The 20,935-nt window shown below is 36.6% G+C and overlaps 1 protein-coding gene across 1 annotated transcript in view; it reads left to right on the top strand.

The window, feature by feature from the left end:
- The window catches only part of ROCK2 (Rho associated coiled-coil containing protein kinase 2), a 134,955-nt gene that overhangs the window by 102,692 nt on the left and 11,328 nt on the right, over positions 1-20,935 (top strand). The window contains exons 21-32 of the mRNA XM_060413818.1: positions 5,629-5,698; positions 6,405-6,508; positions 8,504-8,690; positions 11,107-11,200; positions 11,296-11,390; positions 12,451-12,630; positions 13,146-13,314; positions 15,731-15,801; positions 16,867-16,955; positions 17,628-17,706; positions 18,929-19,190; positions 19,276-19,489. Coding sequence (XP_060269801.1) covers positions 5,629-5,698; positions 6,405-6,508; positions 8,504-8,690; positions 11,107-11,200; positions 11,296-11,390; positions 12,451-12,630; positions 13,146-13,314; positions 15,731-15,801; positions 16,867-16,955; positions 17,628-17,706; positions 18,929-19,190; positions 19,276-19,489 — 1,614 coding nt within the window. The remainder of the gene's footprint in view (positions 1-5,628; positions 5,699-6,404; positions 6,509-8,503; positions 8,691-11,106; positions 11,201-11,295; positions 11,391-12,450; positions 12,631-13,145; positions 13,315-15,730; positions 15,802-16,866; positions 16,956-17,627; positions 17,707-18,928; positions 19,191-19,275; positions 19,490-20,935) is intronic.

The raw sequence follows: 20,935 nt of genomic DNA, 5'->3' as shown, positions 1-20,935 counted from the left end.
AGTTACTAAAGAAATAATAGAAAAGAATTTCTCATAGCTGGAAAAGAAGTCTTTATATTGAAAAGACCAGCAAAGATACTTGAGAGAAGACTCACATTTAGACATGTTCTTATGAAATCTCAAAAATAAAAGAGAATGGAATTGTTGCAGTTCTTATCTCCAGCTGGGGAGGTTGTGGTTTGTGGTTGATGCAATAGGAAATGAATGGAGGCTTGATTATGTCACTTAGACCAGTGATATAACTGTGTTAGGGTTTGGGGAGAGGTTAGGGGTGGTAAGAGCTAAATTCTCACATATGGCAGCAGGGAATTGGAAACGTATGTCAAGGAATAAGCTGAGATGTGGTGGGAACCCCAAAAGAACAATAAAAGGAAATGAAACAAAGTGATTTCCTCTAGGGAAATAGGATTGTCATGTGGATGGTTATGGATAAGGAGACTGACATTTCATAATTTTTTTCTGTGCTAGTCTGTACTATCTTAACTGTAACCATGTGCATATTATATAATTACTTTCTGAAAAATAGCTTTTATTAAATACCTAATAAATGTTGGGTTTTAAAAGTTACATATAATGAACAGAGGCACTTCAAAAAGATCATGATATTAATATTACACTGGAGTTTGCTGCACGTGAGCCTAGCTAGTAATGATTTAAAATTTTTAAAACTTGCTGTTTCATATGTTATTAGCATCTTTCACATCTTTGGCTCAGAGAAATAAGAATCATACTTTTTAAAATAATACACTGATTAATAATAAAATATAGAATTAACACAGTGAAGTGACATCTGGTGATAATTTCCTATTTATTCAGAAGTTGAAGGACCAGTGAGTAAACAAAGTGATCAGATTATATTAAATTAGAATAAGGATGAAAGTTCTCTAAATAATATTAAATTGAAATTGAAGTGCTGTGATTAAATCAATTAATCTCTCTGAGTTTTCTTGCTTTAAACACTTTTATTTATGGATTTATTTGGCCATTCAGCCTGTGGGATCTTAGTTTCCCAACCAGGAATAGAACCCATGGCCCCTGCAGTGAAAGTGCGGAGTCTCAATCACTGAACTGCCAGGGAAGTCCACCTATATACATTTTTAAAATGTCCAAGTGGTAGTAAAATATTTTCTCATTTTAAAATATTTAGATCTATATTAAAAGATAAAGAGAAAACAAATATAAGGTCTCCTTTATGAACAGTATGAAAAGGCAAAAGATAGGACACTGAAAGATGAACTCCCCAGGTCGGTAGGTCCCCAATATGCTACTGGAGATAAGTGGAGAAATAACTCCAGAAAGAATGAAGGGATGGAGGCAAAGCAAAAACAACACCCAGTTGTGAATGGGACTGGTGATGGAAGCAGGGTTCGATGCTATAGAGAGCAATATTGAATAGGAACCTGGAATGTTAGGTCCATGAATCAAGGCAAATTGGAAGTGGCCAAACAGGAGATGGCAAGAGTGAACATCAACATTCTGGGAATCAGCAAACTAAAATGGACTGGAATTGGTGAATTTAACTCAGATGACCATTATATCTACTATTGTGGGCAGGAAGCCCTTAGAAGAAATGGAGTAGCCATCATAGTCAACAAAAGAGTCCAAAATGCGATACTTGGATGCAGTCTCAAAAATGACAGAATGACCTCTGTTTGTTTCCAAGGCAAACCATTCAATATCTCAGTAATCCAAGCCTATGCCCCGACCAGGAACACTGAAGAAGCTGAAGTTGAACAGGTCCATGAAGACCTACAAGACCTTCTAAAACACCCAAAAAAGATGTCCTTTTCATTATAGGGGACTGGAATGCAAAAGTAGGAAGTTAAGAAACACCTGGAGTAACAGGCAAATTTGGCCTTGGGGTACAGAATGAAGCAAGGCAAAGGCTAAAAGAGTTCTGCCAAGAGAACGCACTGGTCATAGCAAACACCCTCTTCCAACAACACAAGAGGAGACTCTACACATGGACATCAACAGATGGTCAACACCAAAATCCGATTGATTCTATTCTTTGCAGCCAAAGATGGAGCACCTCTATACAGTCAACAAAAACAAGATGGGGAGCTGACTGTGGCTCATATATGAATTCCTTATTGTCTAATGCAGACTAAAATTGAAGAAAGTGGAGAAAACCACTAGACTATTCAGGTATGACCTAAATCAAATCCCTTATGACTATACAGTGGAAGTGAGAAATAGATTTAAGGGACTAGATCTGATAGACAGAGTGCCTGATGAACTATGCATGGAGGTTTGTGACATTGTACAGGAGACAGGAATCAAGACCATACCCAAGAAAAGCAAAATGGTTGTCTGAGGAGGCCTTACAAATATCTGTGAAAAGAAGGGAAAGTGAAGTCGCTCAATTGTGTCTGACTCTTTGTGACCCCATGGTCTGTAGCCTACCAGGCTCCTCTGTCCATGGGATTTTCCAGGCAATAGTACTAGAGTGGATTGCCATTTCCTTCTCCAGGGGATCTTCGCCACCCAGGGATCGAACCCGGGTCTCCTGCATTGTAGACAGACGCTTTACCATCTGAGCCACCAGGGAAGTCACCGAAAAGAAGGGAAGTGAAAAGCAAAGGAGAAAAGGAAAGGTATACCCATTTGAATGCAGAGTTCCAAAGAATAGCAAAGCGAGATAAGAAAGCCTTCCTCAGTAACCAGTGCAAAGAAATAGAGGAAAACAATAGAATGGGAAAGACTAGAGATCTCTTCAAGAAAATTAGAGATACCAAGGGAACATTTCATGCAAAGATGGGCTCAATAAAGAACAGAAATGGTAGGGACCTAACAGAAGCAGAAGATATTAAGAAGAGGTGGCAAGAATACCAAGAAGAACTATACAAAAAAGATCTTTAAGACCCAGACAGTCATGATGGTGTGATCACTAAACTAGAGCCAGACATCCTGGAATGTAAAGTCAAGTGGGCCTTAGGAAGCATCACTACGAACAAAGCTAGTGGATGTGATGGAATTCCAGTTGAGCTATTTCAAATCCTGAAAGATGATGCTGTGAAAGTGCTGCACTCAATATGCCAGCGAATGTGGAAAACTCAGCAGTGGCCTCAGGACTGGAAAAGGTCAGTTTTCATTCCAATCCCAAAGAAAGGCAATGCCAAAGAATGCTCAGACTATTGCACAATTGCAGTCATCTCACACACTAGTAATGTAATGCTTAAAATTCTCCAAGCCAGGCTTCAGCAATACATGAACTGTGAACTTCCAGATGTTCAAGCTGGTTTTAGAAAAGGCAGAGGAACCAGAGATCAAATTGCCAACATCTGCTGGATCATCAAAAAAGCAAGAGAGTTCCAGAAAAACATCTATTTCTGCTTTGTTGACTATACCAAAGCCTTTGACTGTATGGATCACAATGAATTGTGGAAAATTCTGAAAGAGATGGGAATACCAGACCACCTGACCTGCCTTTTGAGAAACCTGTATGCAGGTCAGGGAGCAACAGTTAGAACTGGACATGGAACAACAGACTGATTCCAGATAGGAAAAGGAGTCCGTCAAGGCTGTATATTGTCACCGTGCTTATTTAACTTCTATGCAGAGTACATCATGAGAAACGCTGCGCTGGAGGAAACACAAGCTGGAATCAAGACTGATGGGAGAAATATCAATAACCTCAGATATGCAGATGACACCACCCTTATGGCAGAAAGTGAAGAAGAACTAAAGAGCCTCTTGATGAAAGTGAAAGAGGAGAGTGAAAAAGTTGGCTTAGAGCTCATCATTCAGAAAACTAAGATCATGGCATCTGGTCCTATCACTTCATGGCAAATAGATGGGGAAACAGTAGCTGACTTTATTTTTGGGGGCTCCAAAATCACTGCAGATGGTGATTGCAGCCATGAAATTAAAAGACGCTTATTCCTTGGAAGGAAAGTTATGACCAACCTAGACAGCATAGAAAAAAAGCAGAGATATTACTTTGCCAACAAATGTCAATCTAGTCAAGGCTATGGTTTTTCCACTGGTCATGTATGGATGTGAGAGTTGGACTGTGAAGAAAGCTGAGTGCTGAAGAATTGATGCTTTTGAACTGTGGTGTTGGAAAACACTCTTGAGAGTCCCTTGGACTGCAAGGAGATCCAACCAGTCCATTCTAAAGGAGATCAGTCCTAGGTGTTGGTTGGAAGGACTGATGTTGAAGCTGAAACTCCAGTCCTTTGGCCACCTCATTTGAAGAGCTGACTCATTTGAAAAGACCCTGATGCTGGGAAAGATTGAGGGCAGGAGGAGAAGGGGATGACAGACGATGAGATGGTTAGATGGCATCACCGACTCGATGGACATGGTTTTGGGTGGACTCCGGAAGTTGGTGATGGGCAGAGAGTCCTGGGATGCTTCAGTTCATGGGGTCGCAAAGAGTCAGACATGACTGAGCGACTGAACTGTACTGAACTTATAAATACAGACATGGTTAATCTCTCAAGAAGTAATATATCTTAATAGTCTTAATATATCCTTCCATACCTTTTTCTGTGCCTGTACCTGTACATGTGTACTATATTTATAGGGTTGAGTGTTGTAGAATTTTACTTGTGTTTTTTTTTGTTTTGTTTTTTAATTGTATCATGTGGTGTTCTCCAACTTGTTTTCTCTCTTCTTAGCTTTGAAATAACTTGAAATAACTATTATATATATATATATGATTTTGTTTTTTTGACAAGCCTAGACTTTTATTTCAGCCCAACATCTTAAAAGTGTTACTAGGTTTGTTTTTTATTTAACTTTTCTCTTTACTGAGGGTTAAGATATATATAGAAAAAGTATACAAATGATAAATGTAGAACGCTGAATTTTTACAAAGTGTTCAAATCTGTGCAGTTACCATTTTGTTGTTGTTTGCTAAGTCATGTCCAACTCTTTTGCAACCCATGGACTGTAGCCCATCAGGCTCCTCTGTCCATGGGATTTTCCAAGCAAGAATAACTGGAATGGGTTGCCATTTCCTTCTCCAGGGGATCTTCCCAAGCCAGGGATCGAACTCGTGTTTCCTGCATTACTGGTGGATTCTTTACCACTGAGCCACCAGAAATCTGTGCAGTTACTATTTACATTTAGATATAAAAACATGTACTCTTAACCTCCCTGCAGGGCCCCTCCCAGTCGTTTCTACACTCATTCTAAGAAAATCGATTTTCAGGTGATCTTTAATTGTACTACATGGTTGGCATAAATGGCTGATCACAATGCATGTCTGCGAATATAATTCAGTGTTATTAGTTTAATATAGCACTATTTGGTCTCTGAATCCCTTATACTCTTAAAAAAATTATTGAGGGCCCCAAAGAGTTTTTGTTTATGTGAATTTTATCTAATGTTGTTTATTGTGTTGGAAATGGAAACTGAGAAAATTTAAAAACATGGGAGCATACATGCACACGTTTCATTAGCTGTTGGAATAATAAAATCCTCATATGTCATGCAGCCTCATGAAAGTGTATATATGTGGAAAGAATTAAAGCTTTAAAAATAGCCCTGATTCTTAGTATTATGAAAATAATTTTACCTCGTGGATTTTCTGGAAAGGTCTTAGGTACTCCCAGAGGTTTCCTAGACCACATTTCAAGAGTTGCTGGCTTAATATGTGTCTAACCAATGTCTCCACAGAGAACGTCAAGATGCAGATGGACAAATGAAAGAGCTCCAGGATCAGCTTGAAGCAGAGCAGTATTTCTCAGTAAGTCCAGACACGTTACTTTGAAAAGTATTGTATTTGTAGAATTATTAAAAATTTTTTTTGCTGAGAAACCAGGAGACTGATTCTTTAAATTCTTATAGCAAATTTCAGAGAGAATTTTGTTGAATGTTTTGTACCACACATCTGCAAAAAGGAATACCGGGGCAAGAGACTGTAGATAGTCTAACAGAAATCCATTATCATTTCAAAAAAAATAGTTCTAAGTATATACCCACACCATATGAAGTTCATTTTAAAAAGCATTGATTTTTGAGGAAGAATATATTTTTATAATGAAAGAAATAAGATTGTCATTGTAACATTTGCCCTTTTTTGAGTTTTAAAATATGAAATAGTAACTGTCACCTCTGTTTCATTGATTATTAAGCCAGCAAAATTTTCTTGAATAAATTGATAATATTTTTCTTTGCCTCTTCATCTTACCTATATGACATTTAGTGAGAAATTTCACTAGGATATCCAGTTGAAAATCACACTTGTAAATTATTAGCTGAAGTTTTATTAGTTAATTGGGTTGATTACCAGAAAATAGAAAAGCTCATTGAACTATCACTTTGCTCATGGGCTCAACATTACTCAGTTTTATGAGCCTATTACGTTGTGATCAGCTGAACTTTTTGTCTGGATAGCTTTTGAATATTTAGAACAATGATGATACATGTTTCTATTCTGTTTTGCTATTTAGACCCTCTATAAAACACAGGTTAGGGAACTTAAGGAAGAATGTGAAGAAAAGACCAAACTTTGTAAAGAATTACAGCAGAAGAAGCAGGAATTACAGGATGAAAGGTAAGGATAAGATCCTTGTCTCTGTTCATAGACATGTACCCTACTCCTAGAAAGTACCTGTGTGTGTGTTAGTCACTTAGTCATGCCCAACTCTTTGCAACCCCATTGATTGTAGCCTTCCAGGCTCCTCTGGCCAAGGAATTTTCCAGGCAAGAATACTGGAGTGGGTTGCCATTCCCTTCTCCAGAGGATCTTCCCGATCTGAACCCAGGTCTCCTGTATTGGCCGGCTGATTCTTTACTATCTGAACCACCAGGGAACTCCAGGTAAAATTTGTTGATGCAGTTAATAAAAAGCAGATGATATTAAGAAGAGGTGGCAAGAATACACAGAAGAACTACACATTAAAGATCTTCATGACCCAGATAAGCACTATGGTATGATCACTCAACTAGACCCAGACATCCTGGAATGCAAAATCAAGTGGGCCTTAGGAAGCATCACTATGAACAAAGCTAGGGGAGGCGATGAAATTCCAGCTGAGCTTTTTCAGACCCTAAAAGATGATGCTGTAAGTGCTGCACTCCATATGCCAGCAAATTTGGAAAACTCAGCAGTGGCCACAGGACTGGAAAAGGTCAGTTTTCATTCCAATCCCAAAGGCAATGCCAAAGAATGTTCAAACTACCGCACAGTTGCGCTCATCTCACACGCTAGCAAAGTAATGCTCAAAATTATCCACGCCAGGCTTCAACAGTATGTGAGCCGTGAACTTCTAGATGTTCAAGCTGGATTTAGAAAAGGCAGAGGAACCAGAGATCAAATTGCCAACATCCGCTGCGTCATCAAAAATGCCAAAGAGTTCCAGAAAAACATCTATTTCTGGAACATTTATTGACTATGTCAAAGCCTTTGACTGTGTGGATCACACAGTCAGTTTGTGGGAAATTCTTAAAGAGATGGGAATACCAGACCACCTTATCTGCCTCCTGAGAAACCCATATGAAGGTTAAGCAGCAACAGTTAGAACCAGACATGGAACAACAGAGTGGTTCCAAATAAGAAAAGGAGTATGTCAAGGCTGTATATTGTCACCCTGCTTATTTAACTTATGTGCAGAGTACATCATGAGAAACGTGGAGGAAGCACAAGCTGGAATCAAGATTGCCAGGAGAAATATCAATAACCTCAGATATGCAGATGACACCACCCTTATGGCAGAAAGTGAAGAAGAACTAAAGAGCCTCTTGATGAAAGTAAAAAAGGAGAGTGAAAAAGTTGGCTTAAAGCTCAACATTCAGAAAACGAAGATCATGGGATCCGGTCCCATCACTTCATGGCAAATAGATGGGGAAAAAATGGAAACAGTGACAGACTTTATTGTTTGAAGCTCCAAAATCACTGCAGATGGTGACTGCAGCCATGAAATTTAAAAACACTTGCTCCTTAGAAGGAAAGCTATGACCAACCTAGACAGCATATTAAAAAGCAGAGACATTACTTTGCCAACAGAGGTCCATCTAGTCAAGGCTGTGGGTTTTCCACTAGTCGTGTATGGATGTGAGAGTTGGACCACAAAGAAAGCTGAGTGCAGAAGTGAGGCTTTTGAACTGTGGTGTCGTAGGAGACTCTTGAGGGTCCCTTGGACTGCAGGGAGATCCAAGCAGTCAATCCTCAAGGAAATCAGTCCTGAATATTCATTGGAAGGACGGATGCTGAAGACGTAGCTCCAATACTTTGGCCACCTGGTGTGAAGAATTGACTCATTGGTTAAGACCCTGATGCTAGAAAAGATTGAAGGCAGGAATAGAGCGGGATGACAGAAGATGCAATGGCTGGATGGCATCACCAGCTCGATGGACTTGAGTTTGCGTAAGCTTCAAGAGTTGGTGATGGACAGAGAGGCCTGGCGTGCTACAGTCCATGGGGTCGCAAAGAGTAGGACACAACTGAGCGACTGAACTGAACTGACTGATCTGATTAAGTTAATTAGAGAAAAACTTCAGCTTTGTAATAAAAAATTGAATGTTAAAATTTTATTTCTCTTAAATATAGGGACTCCTTGGCTGCTCAACTGGAGATTACCTTAACCAAAGCAGATTCTGAGCAATTGGCTCGTTCAATTGCTGAGGAACAGTATTCTGATTTGGAAAAAGAGAAGATCATGAAAGAGCTGGAGATCAAAGAGATGATGGCTCGGCACAAACAGGAACTCACCGAAAAAGATGCTACTATTGCATCTGTAAGTAAAGTCCTTGGTTCATTTTTGGCTGTAATTAAATTGTTATAAATCTCGCTTTAGAAATACTAGGAAAGTAACATAAATCTAAATGAAAAATTGTTTGTTTTGGATACAAGATATTTGAGCTAGTGAACCGTCAGCTTCTCAATGTTGTTTGGCAGAGAGAGGGCCCCCCAGAACACAACTTCCGATGGCTTCACCTATTGGTAAATTTAGAGTTAAGGACTAAAGTTAAAAGAAAACACCAAAAGTACAAAACAGTTTAAGTCTTTTTTTTTCTTGTTAAACCAATAGTAGTTTAAAAGAATTTGAAATTAATCATGAAGATTAGTTTAATCATGAAGCTAGCCATATGTAGGTTATAAATAATTGTAATAAAAATTTCAGATAGAAGTAAAATAGCAAGTAGTTGAGTTAGCCTTATCAATTGTTCAGATCTATGAAAAATGTTACAGTAAATTTAAAGCATGGCATTAGAACAGGGATATTTAATCCTGTTCAGTGAAAGTGAGTAGGGAGACCAGAAATAGACTGATGCACATAGGAGAACTTGGCATATGACATCAGTGGCAACACACAAATCAGTGGGAGAGGATACAGATTTATGGTTTTGAAATGACTATGTTTTTATGTGGAAAGGAATAAAATTAGATTTTTATTATCATTTACCGTGAAAGTGAAGTCGCTCAGTCGTGTCCGACTCTTTACGACCCCATGGACAGTAACCTACCAGGCTCCGCGGTCCATGGGATTTTCCAGGCAAGGATACTGGAGTGGGCTGCCATTTCCTTCTCCAGGGGATCTACCCAACCCAGGGATTGAACCCAGCTCTTCTGCATTGCAGACAGACACTATATAACAGTAAATTCTAGCTATCTTAAGAACCTAAATATGTAAAATAAAATTTTTTAAATATTAGAATGAAACTTAAAATTTACTTGTAACAGAAAAAAGCGACTGGGAAAAATACTTGTATTTATTAAACAAGTGATTAGTATCTAGAATATAAGTGGAACTCCTACTATTCACTAAGAAAAAGCTAAATAATCCAAAGGAAAAATTGGCCAAAAGAGAAAACCTAAAAATATGAGCAAATGTTTAACTTCACTATTATTTAGGAAAAGGCTAGCTAAAATAATTTTGTATCACAATTTCATAGCCATCATGTTGGCAAAAACTCAGTGTCTGACTACTTTGAAATGTTTGAAGGATGTGTGGAAAATGATGTTTTTCTTACTAATATCCAGAATATAAATTTAATATAGCATACTGCTGCTGCTGTTGCTAAATTGCTTCAGCCGTGTCTGACTCTATGCGACCCCATAGACGGCAGCCCACCCGGCTCCCCCATCCCTGGGATTCTCCAGGCAAGAATACTGGAGTGGGTTGCCATTTCCTTCTCCAGTGCATGAAAGTGAAAAGTGAAAGTGAAGTCACTCAGTTGTGTATGACTCGTCGCGACCCCATGGACTGCAGCCTACCAGGCTCCTCCGTCCATGGGATTTTCCAGGCAAGAGTACTGGAGTGGGGTGCCATCACCTTCTCTGAATATAGCATACTACAGTATAGGAAATAATATTGCAAGTTCCAGTAAATTTTAAATATTCATATAATCCAAACAAAGTTCATAATAAGATAAATGTGCTAGAGAAATTCAGACACACTACTCCTAGCAGCATAAATGTTTATAATAGCAAAAATTCAAATATATTAATAGATGAGTAAATCGATAAATGAAATGCGGTAGAAGATAGAACTACTACATCAGTTAAAATTAATTATATATATCGACAATTTCATTCTTAATATAATGAGTGAAAGCAATTGCAAAAAAATAAATACAGCATCATGCTACTTATGTACAGTTTAAAATCACATAAAACTGCGTTATATTGTTTCACATGTGTGTAATGAAAGTGTACAATCATGGATGGGAAGGATGAACACATAATTCACAATAAAATTTCCTTCAGGAGGGAAGAAGAATAGGCTTTGGCAAGAATACCAAATGTCAACTTCTTTAGTAAGATTGTATTTTCTGTTTTAAACAATGTTTTATAAACTATAGTTTTAAATTTTATTTATTCTGCATGCTGGAATGCAGAGCTTTGTTATAGCATTTGCTTTTTTTTTTACTTTACTAAATGTTACTTCCATTTAAAATACTACTAGAGATTTTTGAAAGGGGGCAAATTTTTGGCTTCCTGGGGTACAAATGAAGTGTGTCACGTTTTATAAATTTTCATCAGTTTTGAAGTTTGATAGGTAAGACAAAGGCAAGAACTGTAGAGATAGAAGTACTTAGAAAAACAAGAGTTTTAGCAACATTCTAGGATATTTTCATTTTGAATTACTACTTTATAACTTAAAATTTTATAAATTAAGATATAAATTTTTTTCCATTTTCATTTCTTAGCTTGAAGAAACTAATAGGACACTAACTAGTGATGTTGCCAATCTTGCAAATGAGAAAGAAGAATTAAATAACAAATTGAAAGAAGCCCAAGAGCGTATGTATTAACAAAGAATAAAGTTTATTTTCAGTACGCCTAATGTTTACCAGTTGCTAAACTATTAATATAACTTTTACATTTTTCTGTTTTAGAACTATCAAGGTTGAAAGATGAAGAAATAAGTGCAGCAGCTATTAAAGCACAATTTGAGAAGCAGCTGTTAACAGAGAGGACACTCAAAACTCAAGTGTGTATATAATCTCTAAATATGATTTTGAAATTTTTCTTAGTTTATCTTTCTTGCATTTTACTTCTAACATTACAGATTGGCTGTAGCAGTCATTGGATGGTACCAGTATTTGTGAACAGTCAGGATTATCCAGTTTTTTACCACATTGAGAGAAACTAGATTTGATTAACATTGTTGAATTCAATGTTTATTAAGTTTCTCTTGATTTTTCCATATGGAATCATAATCCCTCCTAAGTTTTTTATTGTAATCTGGTAAATTTTTCTGCCCTCAAGAAATGGTAGAGAAGGACCATTTGCTGACAGCCTAAAAAAGGGTCACTCTGAAAAGGCATCATGATTATTAACTACCCTTTTCTCAGCTCTCAGATTGTATATACAGCATGAGTCCTGATGGGTCCAAGACACTCTGCTCTGTGGTTGGACATGTATTTTATCAGTGCGATGCCAGTGCAAAAGTCTCTTCTAGAATAAAAGTAGATCTGCCTCCCAAGTGGTAGAAAATGACATTCAGTTCAGTTCAGTCCAGTCGCTCAGTCGTGTCCGACTCTTTGCGACCCCATGAATTGCAGCACTCCAGGCCTCCCTGTCCATCACCAACTCCCAGAGTTCACTTAGACTCACGTCCATCAAGTCAGTGATGCCATCCAGCCATCTCATCCTCTGTTGTCCCCTTCTCCTCCTGCCCCCAATCCCTCCCAGCATCAGAGTCTTTTCCAATGAGTCAACTCTTCACATGAGGTGGCCAAAGTACTGGAGTTTCAGCTTTAGCATCATTCCTTCCAAAGAAATCCCAGGGCTGATCTCCTTCAGAATGGACTGGTTGACATTAGAATGAACCTATAAACATTTTAAATTATAGTTCTCAGAGTACATGAGAGTGTTGGTTGGAAAAGGATGATGAATAATGATGAAGGTGAATTTTTTTTTAGTATGAAAGGTATTTCTTTGTGGCCCTGTGTGTAGGGAAGATTTTGTAATGTGCTATTGGTGAGTTACCAAGAAATTATCAACATAATTTATTTACTTATTTGCATCCTTATTTTTATGTTTTTAAGGCTGTGAACAAGTTGGCTGAGATCATGAATCGAAAGGAACCTGTTAAGCGTGGTAATGACACAGATGTGCGGAGAAAAGAAAAGGAGAATAGAAAGCTACATATGGAACTTAAATCTGAACGTGAAAAACTGACCCAGCAGATGATCAAGTATCAGAAAGAACTGAATGAAATGCAGGCTGTAAGAATACTTTTTGAAGACTTCTTTTTAAGAATTAGAATTATTTTCATATCTGCATATATTTTGTAGGTTATGGAACATTTCTATTAATAATTACAGTAACAGTAGTCTCCCCTTATGCAAGAGGACTATGGTCCAGGATCCCCAGTGAATGCCTGAAGCCAGATACTACTGAATTCTATACCTACTGTATATTTTCCTGTACTGTAAGGAGTGGAGTCACATATACAGTGTGACTAAACTGGACAAAGGGATGATTAATATCCTGGGCAAGTAGAGCCAAGCAATGTGAGAGTTCATCATACTACTTAGAACAGCACATGATTCAAAACTTAGAGACTGCTTATTTCTGAAATTTTCCATTTAATATTTTTAGACTGCAGTTGACCTTGGATACTTGAAAACACAGAAAGTGAAACCTTGGATAAGGAGAGACTGCCATATTACTGAACTAGAAAGCAAAATTATAAGATGTATGACATTCAATTAATTTAATGTAATTCAATTTCTTGTAGCAAATAGCTGAAGAGAGTCAGATTCGAATTGAACTACAGATGACACTGGACAGTAAGGACAGTGACATTGAGCAGCTGCGCTCCCAGCTCCAGGCCTTGCACATTGGTTTGGATAGTTCCAGTATAGGCAGTGGACCAGGGGATACTGAAGCTGATGATGGGTTTCCAGGTATAGATTCGTTCAGCCCTTACATTTACTTTTGTCTTAAATATAAATCAGTTGATGGTTTTAAGTCCTGTAACTGACTTTGCTCTTGAGGAAAGATATTTGTTATTTCTTTAAGGGAACACCTACTCCTTAGAGTAGGGGTTTAGATGACAATTTAAATTATTTTGTCTATTGATTTTCTACAAAACTTTTTATTAAAAAATACAAGTGTAAATTTCACATATTTAGTTATTTAAATTAACTCTGTATTAAATTAACTCTGTATATTATTCATAGCTCTCCTTTTAAGCTTTCATTTTTATTTTTTCTTCTTTCTGCATTCTTACTTCCTTTTATGTTGGGTGTGTAGTTCATATCACTCAGTCACACACTATGGAATCCATGTCATTCACCTACCAACGTTCCTCCACTTCTCTCAATATTGCCACTAAGCCTTCCAGTTCTCATATGCTTCTTGACTCTGATTCTGACTCAGAAGAAGAATCTGTTCCTTACTTACCTATTTCATCGGAACCTAATGGTACAGGTGACATCCTGAAAATCTTTGATCTCTGGGGTTTTTTTTCCCACTTCCCATAATTTTAGTCCTTTTGAAAATTTTTATAATAATAACTAATATTCACTAACAAGTTGCTCCATTAACAAGTCTCAGTTAAAAAGAAACTGCTGCATGAACAAAGATTTTGTTTTTTAAGGAATTTCACATCGCATTGCTGATACAATTGATAGAATTTATTTTGTCAGCTTATAAGAAATGGAGTAGTGCTTTATATCGTATAAGAACATATGGTTTCACTGTCTGTTTCTTCCATTTTTAACCAAGAAAAAATTCTTTCTGAAGTTTCATATCAAGAATGATGGTACAGAAAAAGCCTGTGTAGACCGTTTTAGAGGGTATACTTAGTTTTCCCTTGAGTGCTTACTTAGTCCACATTGTGAAAGTGATAAGTGTTAATTGCTTAGTTGTGTCAGACCCTTTTTGACCCCATGGACTGTAGCCCTCCAGGCTCGTTTCATGGGATTCCCCAGGCAAGAATACTGGAGTGAGTTTCCCTTCCCTTCTCCAGGGGATCTTCCCCACTGAGCAATCAAACCTGGATCTCCTGCATTGCAGGGAGATTCTTTACCTTCTGAGCCACCAGGAAGACCAGCCAACATTGTACTTGGCCTTAAAAAAATATATAAGACAATTTGACCTGATCCTTGTCCTGAAAGGAATTATAGTTTAAATGAAGAAACCTGTTGGAAAACCCCCAAAATTGTTATGTTTAATACAGAGTTAGTGTAAGTACAAAAAACTTTTAAACACCACAGGAAATTAGTGCATAAACAGTTGGATGTGAAATAAAATTTAATCTGTTAGTTGAATTCAAAGTAAATTTGCTATGTTTGTTTACATTGTCATCACACTTTCCAGGTATATATCAGTATAAATCATAAGTGATTATATTGAAGTTGTTTCAGATCTTAGCAATAAAATTATTTGTCTTACCCATCTTGTTAGAGATCATCTGATTAATCCCTTAAATTGGCGTAGGGCCATGTCCAGACATTCAAGTATATAGCTATTTTTAATGACATCATTTCTGTTCATGGGGTCTGGAAGGTTATTAATGTGAGAGAGAGGGGAATTGAGTATAAGCACTGGATCAGAGATGTGTCCCTGTGTGACCTTCTGTGGGATTGTTCTGAGAGTTGAAGAAAATATATGTAAGGTGTCTAGCACAATATAGACACAAAGTAGGTGATAGCTACTTTTATTATTAGCATAATCTCCAAAAATGCTTACTTCATGTAATTATTTCACTAAAATAAACTGATCAGATACCATTAGAACAGATTCTAAGGATGCAGAGTTTTCTTGGCTGAAGTAGAATTTTACAGATTTTACTATTTTAGAATTTAGGAATCTTTTGGCTTACTGCTACTTATTAGCCAGATTTGATCTGTAATTTATACAGTTTCACTTCATTTTATTTAAAACCATTCTAACAGTCCATTTTCCCTGAACATTTAATTACTCACAGAAAATATTTTGTCTTCAAAGTTGTGTACTATATCTGTAGTTAGGCCTCCTTCCAAAGGAAAGATAGAGGATTCTGATACAGGTGTACCAATGAGAATAGACAGCTGCTTTTCATTTTTGCAACTTTTCTGCGGAACTTTGCAAATGCATGAATTTGATTAATGGGGCATTTGACGTTATAAACTACAGGATATATATTTCCAATGTGATATAACCTGGATTTCGTTTTGCATTGTATAACTTGCTTATACTGATCCTACATTATTATATGTTAGATGATGTATAAATTCTGAAGGGCATATTTGCTTGTGACTTTTATATTAAAATTTTTTAAGTTCCTCATTTTGTTAAGAGATTTGTTGTACTTACACTCATATCTTGTGCTTATAGAATCAAGACTAGAAGGATGGCTTTCATTGCCTGTGCGAAACAACACTAAGAAATTTGGATGGGTTAAAAAGGTAATTGATACTTTTGAATCAATACTTGATTTTGAGTTAATACCTTGAATACTTTTGAATCAGTACCTTGATACATTTGAATCAAGGTCTTCTGTTTTACTTTTGGTTTAGCTATAACCATTTCACTTTTGTCATTGTAAGATATAGATAACCAGAACTTTTAGACACATAAAACTTGTTTGTACTTTGTGATTTGAAATAGTTAATTTTATATATCTTTGTTTAAAAAAAGAAACTTTTTATCATTAACATGTTGTTAATAATAAAACAGATTTTGGTTTTAGGAAAATAGAAGGCTGTATTGACTTTGGTGCCTTTGCTGTTTCCAGGAAGACAACTCTAGATATGACAGAAAGTCCCAGATATTTCTTTTCCTCTGTTTCTATGATTATTGATATTATGTTCATATTCAGTAAGTGTCTTAGCTTTAGGGCTGCTATAACAAAATACCACAGACGGAGTAGCTTATGAACAACAAAGATTTATTTCTCACGGTTTTGAAGGCTGTAAGTCCAAGATAAGGAATCAGCCAGCATGATTGGGTTCTGGTAAAGATCTTTTCCCAGGTTGCAGACTTCTTGCTCTATCCTCATGGTGTAAGGGGTAGGAATTTCTCTGGAATCCCCTTTATAAGGGCACTAATCCCCTTCATGAGGTCTCTAGTGTCATGACCTAGTCACCTTCCCAAGACCCCACTTCCTAATATCATCACATTGGGTTATGACATAAATTCATTAACATATGACTTTGGGAGAATATAACCATTCAAACCATAGCAATAAAGTTGCTTACACTTTTGGATCTTAGAGCCAAATCAGTCCAAAAATTAGTTGAATTTATCCCCACCCACCCCCTGCCCTGGAATTTGGTTACTTAAAATGTATACAAACAGATCTGTTCTTATTTTAAGGATGACTTTTTTAAAGGATACATTAAGATAGCTTTTTAGGTATTTAACATATATTTTATATGATTTTTATTGCTAATATAGAATTTCTTTTCAAAGAAGAACAAGATATATATTAACTTTAATCATTGTTTAATTCCTTTCCTCCTTTTTAACAGTATGTGATTGTAAGCAGTAAGAAGATCCTTTTCTATGACAGTGAACAAGATAAAGAACAATCTAATCCTTACATGGTTTTAGATATAGAGTAAGTATTTTTATTAGAATATTTGTTATTGTTGTTCAGTCGCTAAGTCATGTCTGACTTTTTGCGACCCCCGTGGACTGCAGCACACTAGGCTTTCCTGTCCTTCACCATCTCCCGGAGTTGGCTCGCGCTCATGTCTGTTGAGTCGGTGATGCCATCCAACCATGAGAATATTTTGTAATTTTATCTTTTAAAGTTTAAGAGAGTAGTGTGACCTTTTGTCAAGTTAGTGTAATTTATTAGTCATATAGTACATGTATATACTCATATAGTATAAGTGCTACTGTACTGTTGTTAGATGTTCTTATATTTGCTTCATACAGATGAAAGTTTGGCATATAGAGTTGGCTAAAATGTCTCTTAAAATTTCATGAGTCTTCAATATGTTGTTTTCTGAAACTAATTAGAAAATTGCTGACTTATTGAAAATTTCTCAAAATCTCAAGGAGTGATTGAATTTATAGAGTTCTAACATTCTAATAAGAGTCAGTTGTTCAGTTGCTCAGTCATGTCCAACTCTTTGCAACCCCATGAGCTGCAGCACACCAGGCTTCCCTGTCTTCGCCATTTCCCACAGAGTAGTCAGTTTTAATTTCTGACATGAGTATAAGAAAACTGATATAATCTGATCCTTTGGTAATACTTTACTCTTTTATTAAAAATCTTTTATAGCAAGTTATTTCATGTCCGACCAGTTACACAGACAGATGTATATAGAGCAGATGCTAAAGAAATTCCAAGGATATTCCAGGTAAATGGTTTTATTTTGTGATTTGTTTATTTTGTTTTGTTCTTTTCACCTTTATACATTCTCAGCATGACATGACATAATAAATTTATTCTTGGGCCCTTTTCAGATTATCTTTCTTCAGTTTTTGTCCCATTTAAAGATGATTTGTTCATTTGTGACTTTCAAGCTTATCCTGTTGGATACATCTTAAATTCTTCTCTCCATCTTACTAGTTAAAGTCTGTAGTCTGTAGTATATTTATATCATGTTTCTAGCCTTTGCTCTCCTTTTGTTCAAGGTTGGTTATGACTTTGTTTTAAAATTTTTATTTTTAATTGGAGAATAATTATTTACTGTATTGTGATGATTTCTGCCATACATCAACAAGAATCAATCATAGGTATACATATGTCCCCTCCCTCTTGAATCTCACTCCCCATCCCACCCCTCTCAGTCGTCACAGAGTACCGGCTTTGGGATCCCTGTGGGTTACAACATTTTTTGAGCATGAATGTTCTGTTTTGGGTTTATGCTCAGTGCTCTAGAAAGTTTAAAAAGTTGCTTGTGAAGTTAAATTATGCACCCAAGAACCCTTTTACTTCCAATTTAAGGTGAAGTCAAATTCTTCCGTTTTTTCTTCCATTTTTAAATTTGTCGCAGCAACCATGAATCCCTTCTGGTAAAAGCTGTAGTGCTTGGTGTACTGTAGGGAAGCTGGCAGCTTATTTTCTGGGTACTTAGCAAGTTTGTTTGAAATATCTTATACATCCTTTCCTCTTTTCCTTTTTTCCTCAATTCTCCAAATACAAATCTTTTCAATTAAAACTGTATTTGCAGTTATCACTGAGTGGCCTGTTTTTGAGAGTTATAGAGCCACAGTTCATCTCTTCAGGTGATTGTTTTGAAAATTCCCTCCAAGAAAATCTTTCTAACACTAATCAAGTGAAGATTTATCTTTGGCTAGCCTATTGTGAAAAATTTGCTGAAACATAGGAAGATAACATAGAGAAAATTAGGAGGCATCATTTGAACAGGATTGATTCTTTCGAGATGTGAACCACAGTGACTGGCTAGTGACTTCACTCATCTGAGCTCTTGATTGCGGCCTACCACCATTTGAACAACTAACACATTTTTGTCTCATTGAATAGTTTAGACTAATTTTATTTACACTATAAGAATTATTTCTACGTTAAAATAGCTAACGTTTGAAGATACTCATTTTTCTTTATGGTGTTTGTAGATTCTGTATGCCAACGAAGGAGAAAGTAAGAAGGAACAAGAATTTCCAGTGGAGCCAGTGGGAGAAAAATCAAATTATATTTGCCACAAGGGACATGAATTTATTCCCACTCTCTATCATTTCCCAACCAACTGTGAGGCATGTATGAAGCCATTGTGGCACATGTTTAAACCCCCTCCTGCTTTAGAGTGCCGTCGCTGTCATATTAAATGTCATAAAGACCACATGGACAAAAAGGAGGAAATTATAGCGCCTTGCAAAGGTAAATAATAAATCACTTGATCAATTAATATTACTTATGTTCAGATCATTTGAAACATTAAATTTTCTCATATATTTCTTTATAGTGTATTATGATATTTCATCGGCAAAGAATCTATTGTTATTAGCAAATTCTACAGAAGAGCAGCAGAAGTGGGTTAGTCGGTTAGTGAAAAAGATACCTAAAAAGCCTCCAGCTCCAGACCCTTTTGCACGGTCGTCTCCTAGAACATCAATGAAAATACAACAAAACCAGTCTATTCGACGGCCAAGTCGACAACTTGCTCCAAACAAACCAAGGTAGTAAATTAAAATGTGGCAAAAATTAAAGCATTAAAAAAATATTTTACTATTGGTGCTCAAATTACAAACTTTACTAATTACAGTTTTTCTTTGCTTGGTATTTTCACGATGTGTGGAATACCAAAAGTTTGAATTTCATTGCTATTCAAACTGTTTCAAAACTATTTCATTCATTGGTTCAGCTGGATGTAATAAATTTACTTACTAAATCACAAACATATATTCAACCAAAAATATATAAAAGGCTAAATTTTGTCATGTGTATGTGTATAGTCATAATATTTTGATTTTATAAACACATTGACTTAATTTATTGCTTTACCAGACAGGATGCACACCTAGACCTTTAAGTGTCATGTATTCACATTTTGTTTTTATTATTGCAAACCTCTTTAACCTCCTTTATATTAGATGACTTAGCAGGTAGGACTGAAATCTTAACTCTTAATTCAAGCAATCAGATTTAACAAGTAATATAGATCAGCTTTTAAAATGCAAATATTAACTAATGAATATAGTGGGCATTTCTTGTAGTTGGGGTGAAGTTGGGAATATGGAGTAAGATTAGAGATGATTATTGCACAAAAGCATTATAATGGAGCCATTTTCATTAGCTACATTATAGTAATTTTTGACACAAAGTAATCATTTCTTGGTTACTAGCTAATACAGTATTTATAAATAAATACTGCTCTTCACTGAAATGAACATGATGATTTGGTTAGCTGAAGGATAAAGTATACACTTGCATCATGTATCTGATTCCAGTTATCCTTTTAAACACAGAAACTTCAGTATTTGAATAGTGATGTGCATTGGCTGTAATATCAGAAATATTTTCATTCTAGCCAAACATGGTATATGAAACTTTTCTTGAAGCTAATATCACAAGGAAATAATTTAGAATGGAAAAGGTAGATTGGTGTTTCATTTCAGTGAAAATGTTGAATTTTTGTGTGAGGTATCAGTCAGTCAGCCCGTTCAGTCGCTCAGTCATGTCCGACTCTTTGCGACCCCATGAACTGCAGCACACCAGGCCTCCCTGTCCATCACCAACTCCCAGAGTTTACCCAAACTCATGTCCATTGAGTCGGTGATGCCATCTAACCATCTCATCCTCTGTCGTCCCCTTCTCCTCCTGCCTTCAATCTTCCCAGCATCAGGGTCTTTTCAGATGAGTCAGCTCTTTGCATCAGATGGCCAAAATATTGGAGTTTCAGCTTCAACATCAGTCCTTCCAATAAACACCCAGGACTGATTTCCTTTAGGATGGACTGGTTGGATCTCCTTGCAGTCCAAGGGACTCTCAAGAGTCTTCTCCATCACCACAGTTCAAAAGCATCAATTCTTCAGCGCTCAGCCTTCTTCACAGTCCAACTCTCACATCCATACATGACCAGTGGAAAAACCATAGCCTTGACTAGATGGACCTTTGTTGGCAAA

The sequence above is a fragment of the Ovis aries genome, chromosome 3 (assembly GCF_016772045.2).
Source record: "Ovis aries strain OAR_USU_Benz2616 breed Rambouillet chromosome 3, ARS-UI_Ramb_v3.0, whole genome shotgun sequence".
Lineage (NCBI taxonomy): Eukaryota > Metazoa > Chordata > Mammalia > Artiodactyla > Bovidae > Ovis > Ovis aries.
The sequence above is the reverse complement of the archived record's forward strand: the minus strand, read 5'-3'. Positions and strand labels throughout refer to the sequence as shown.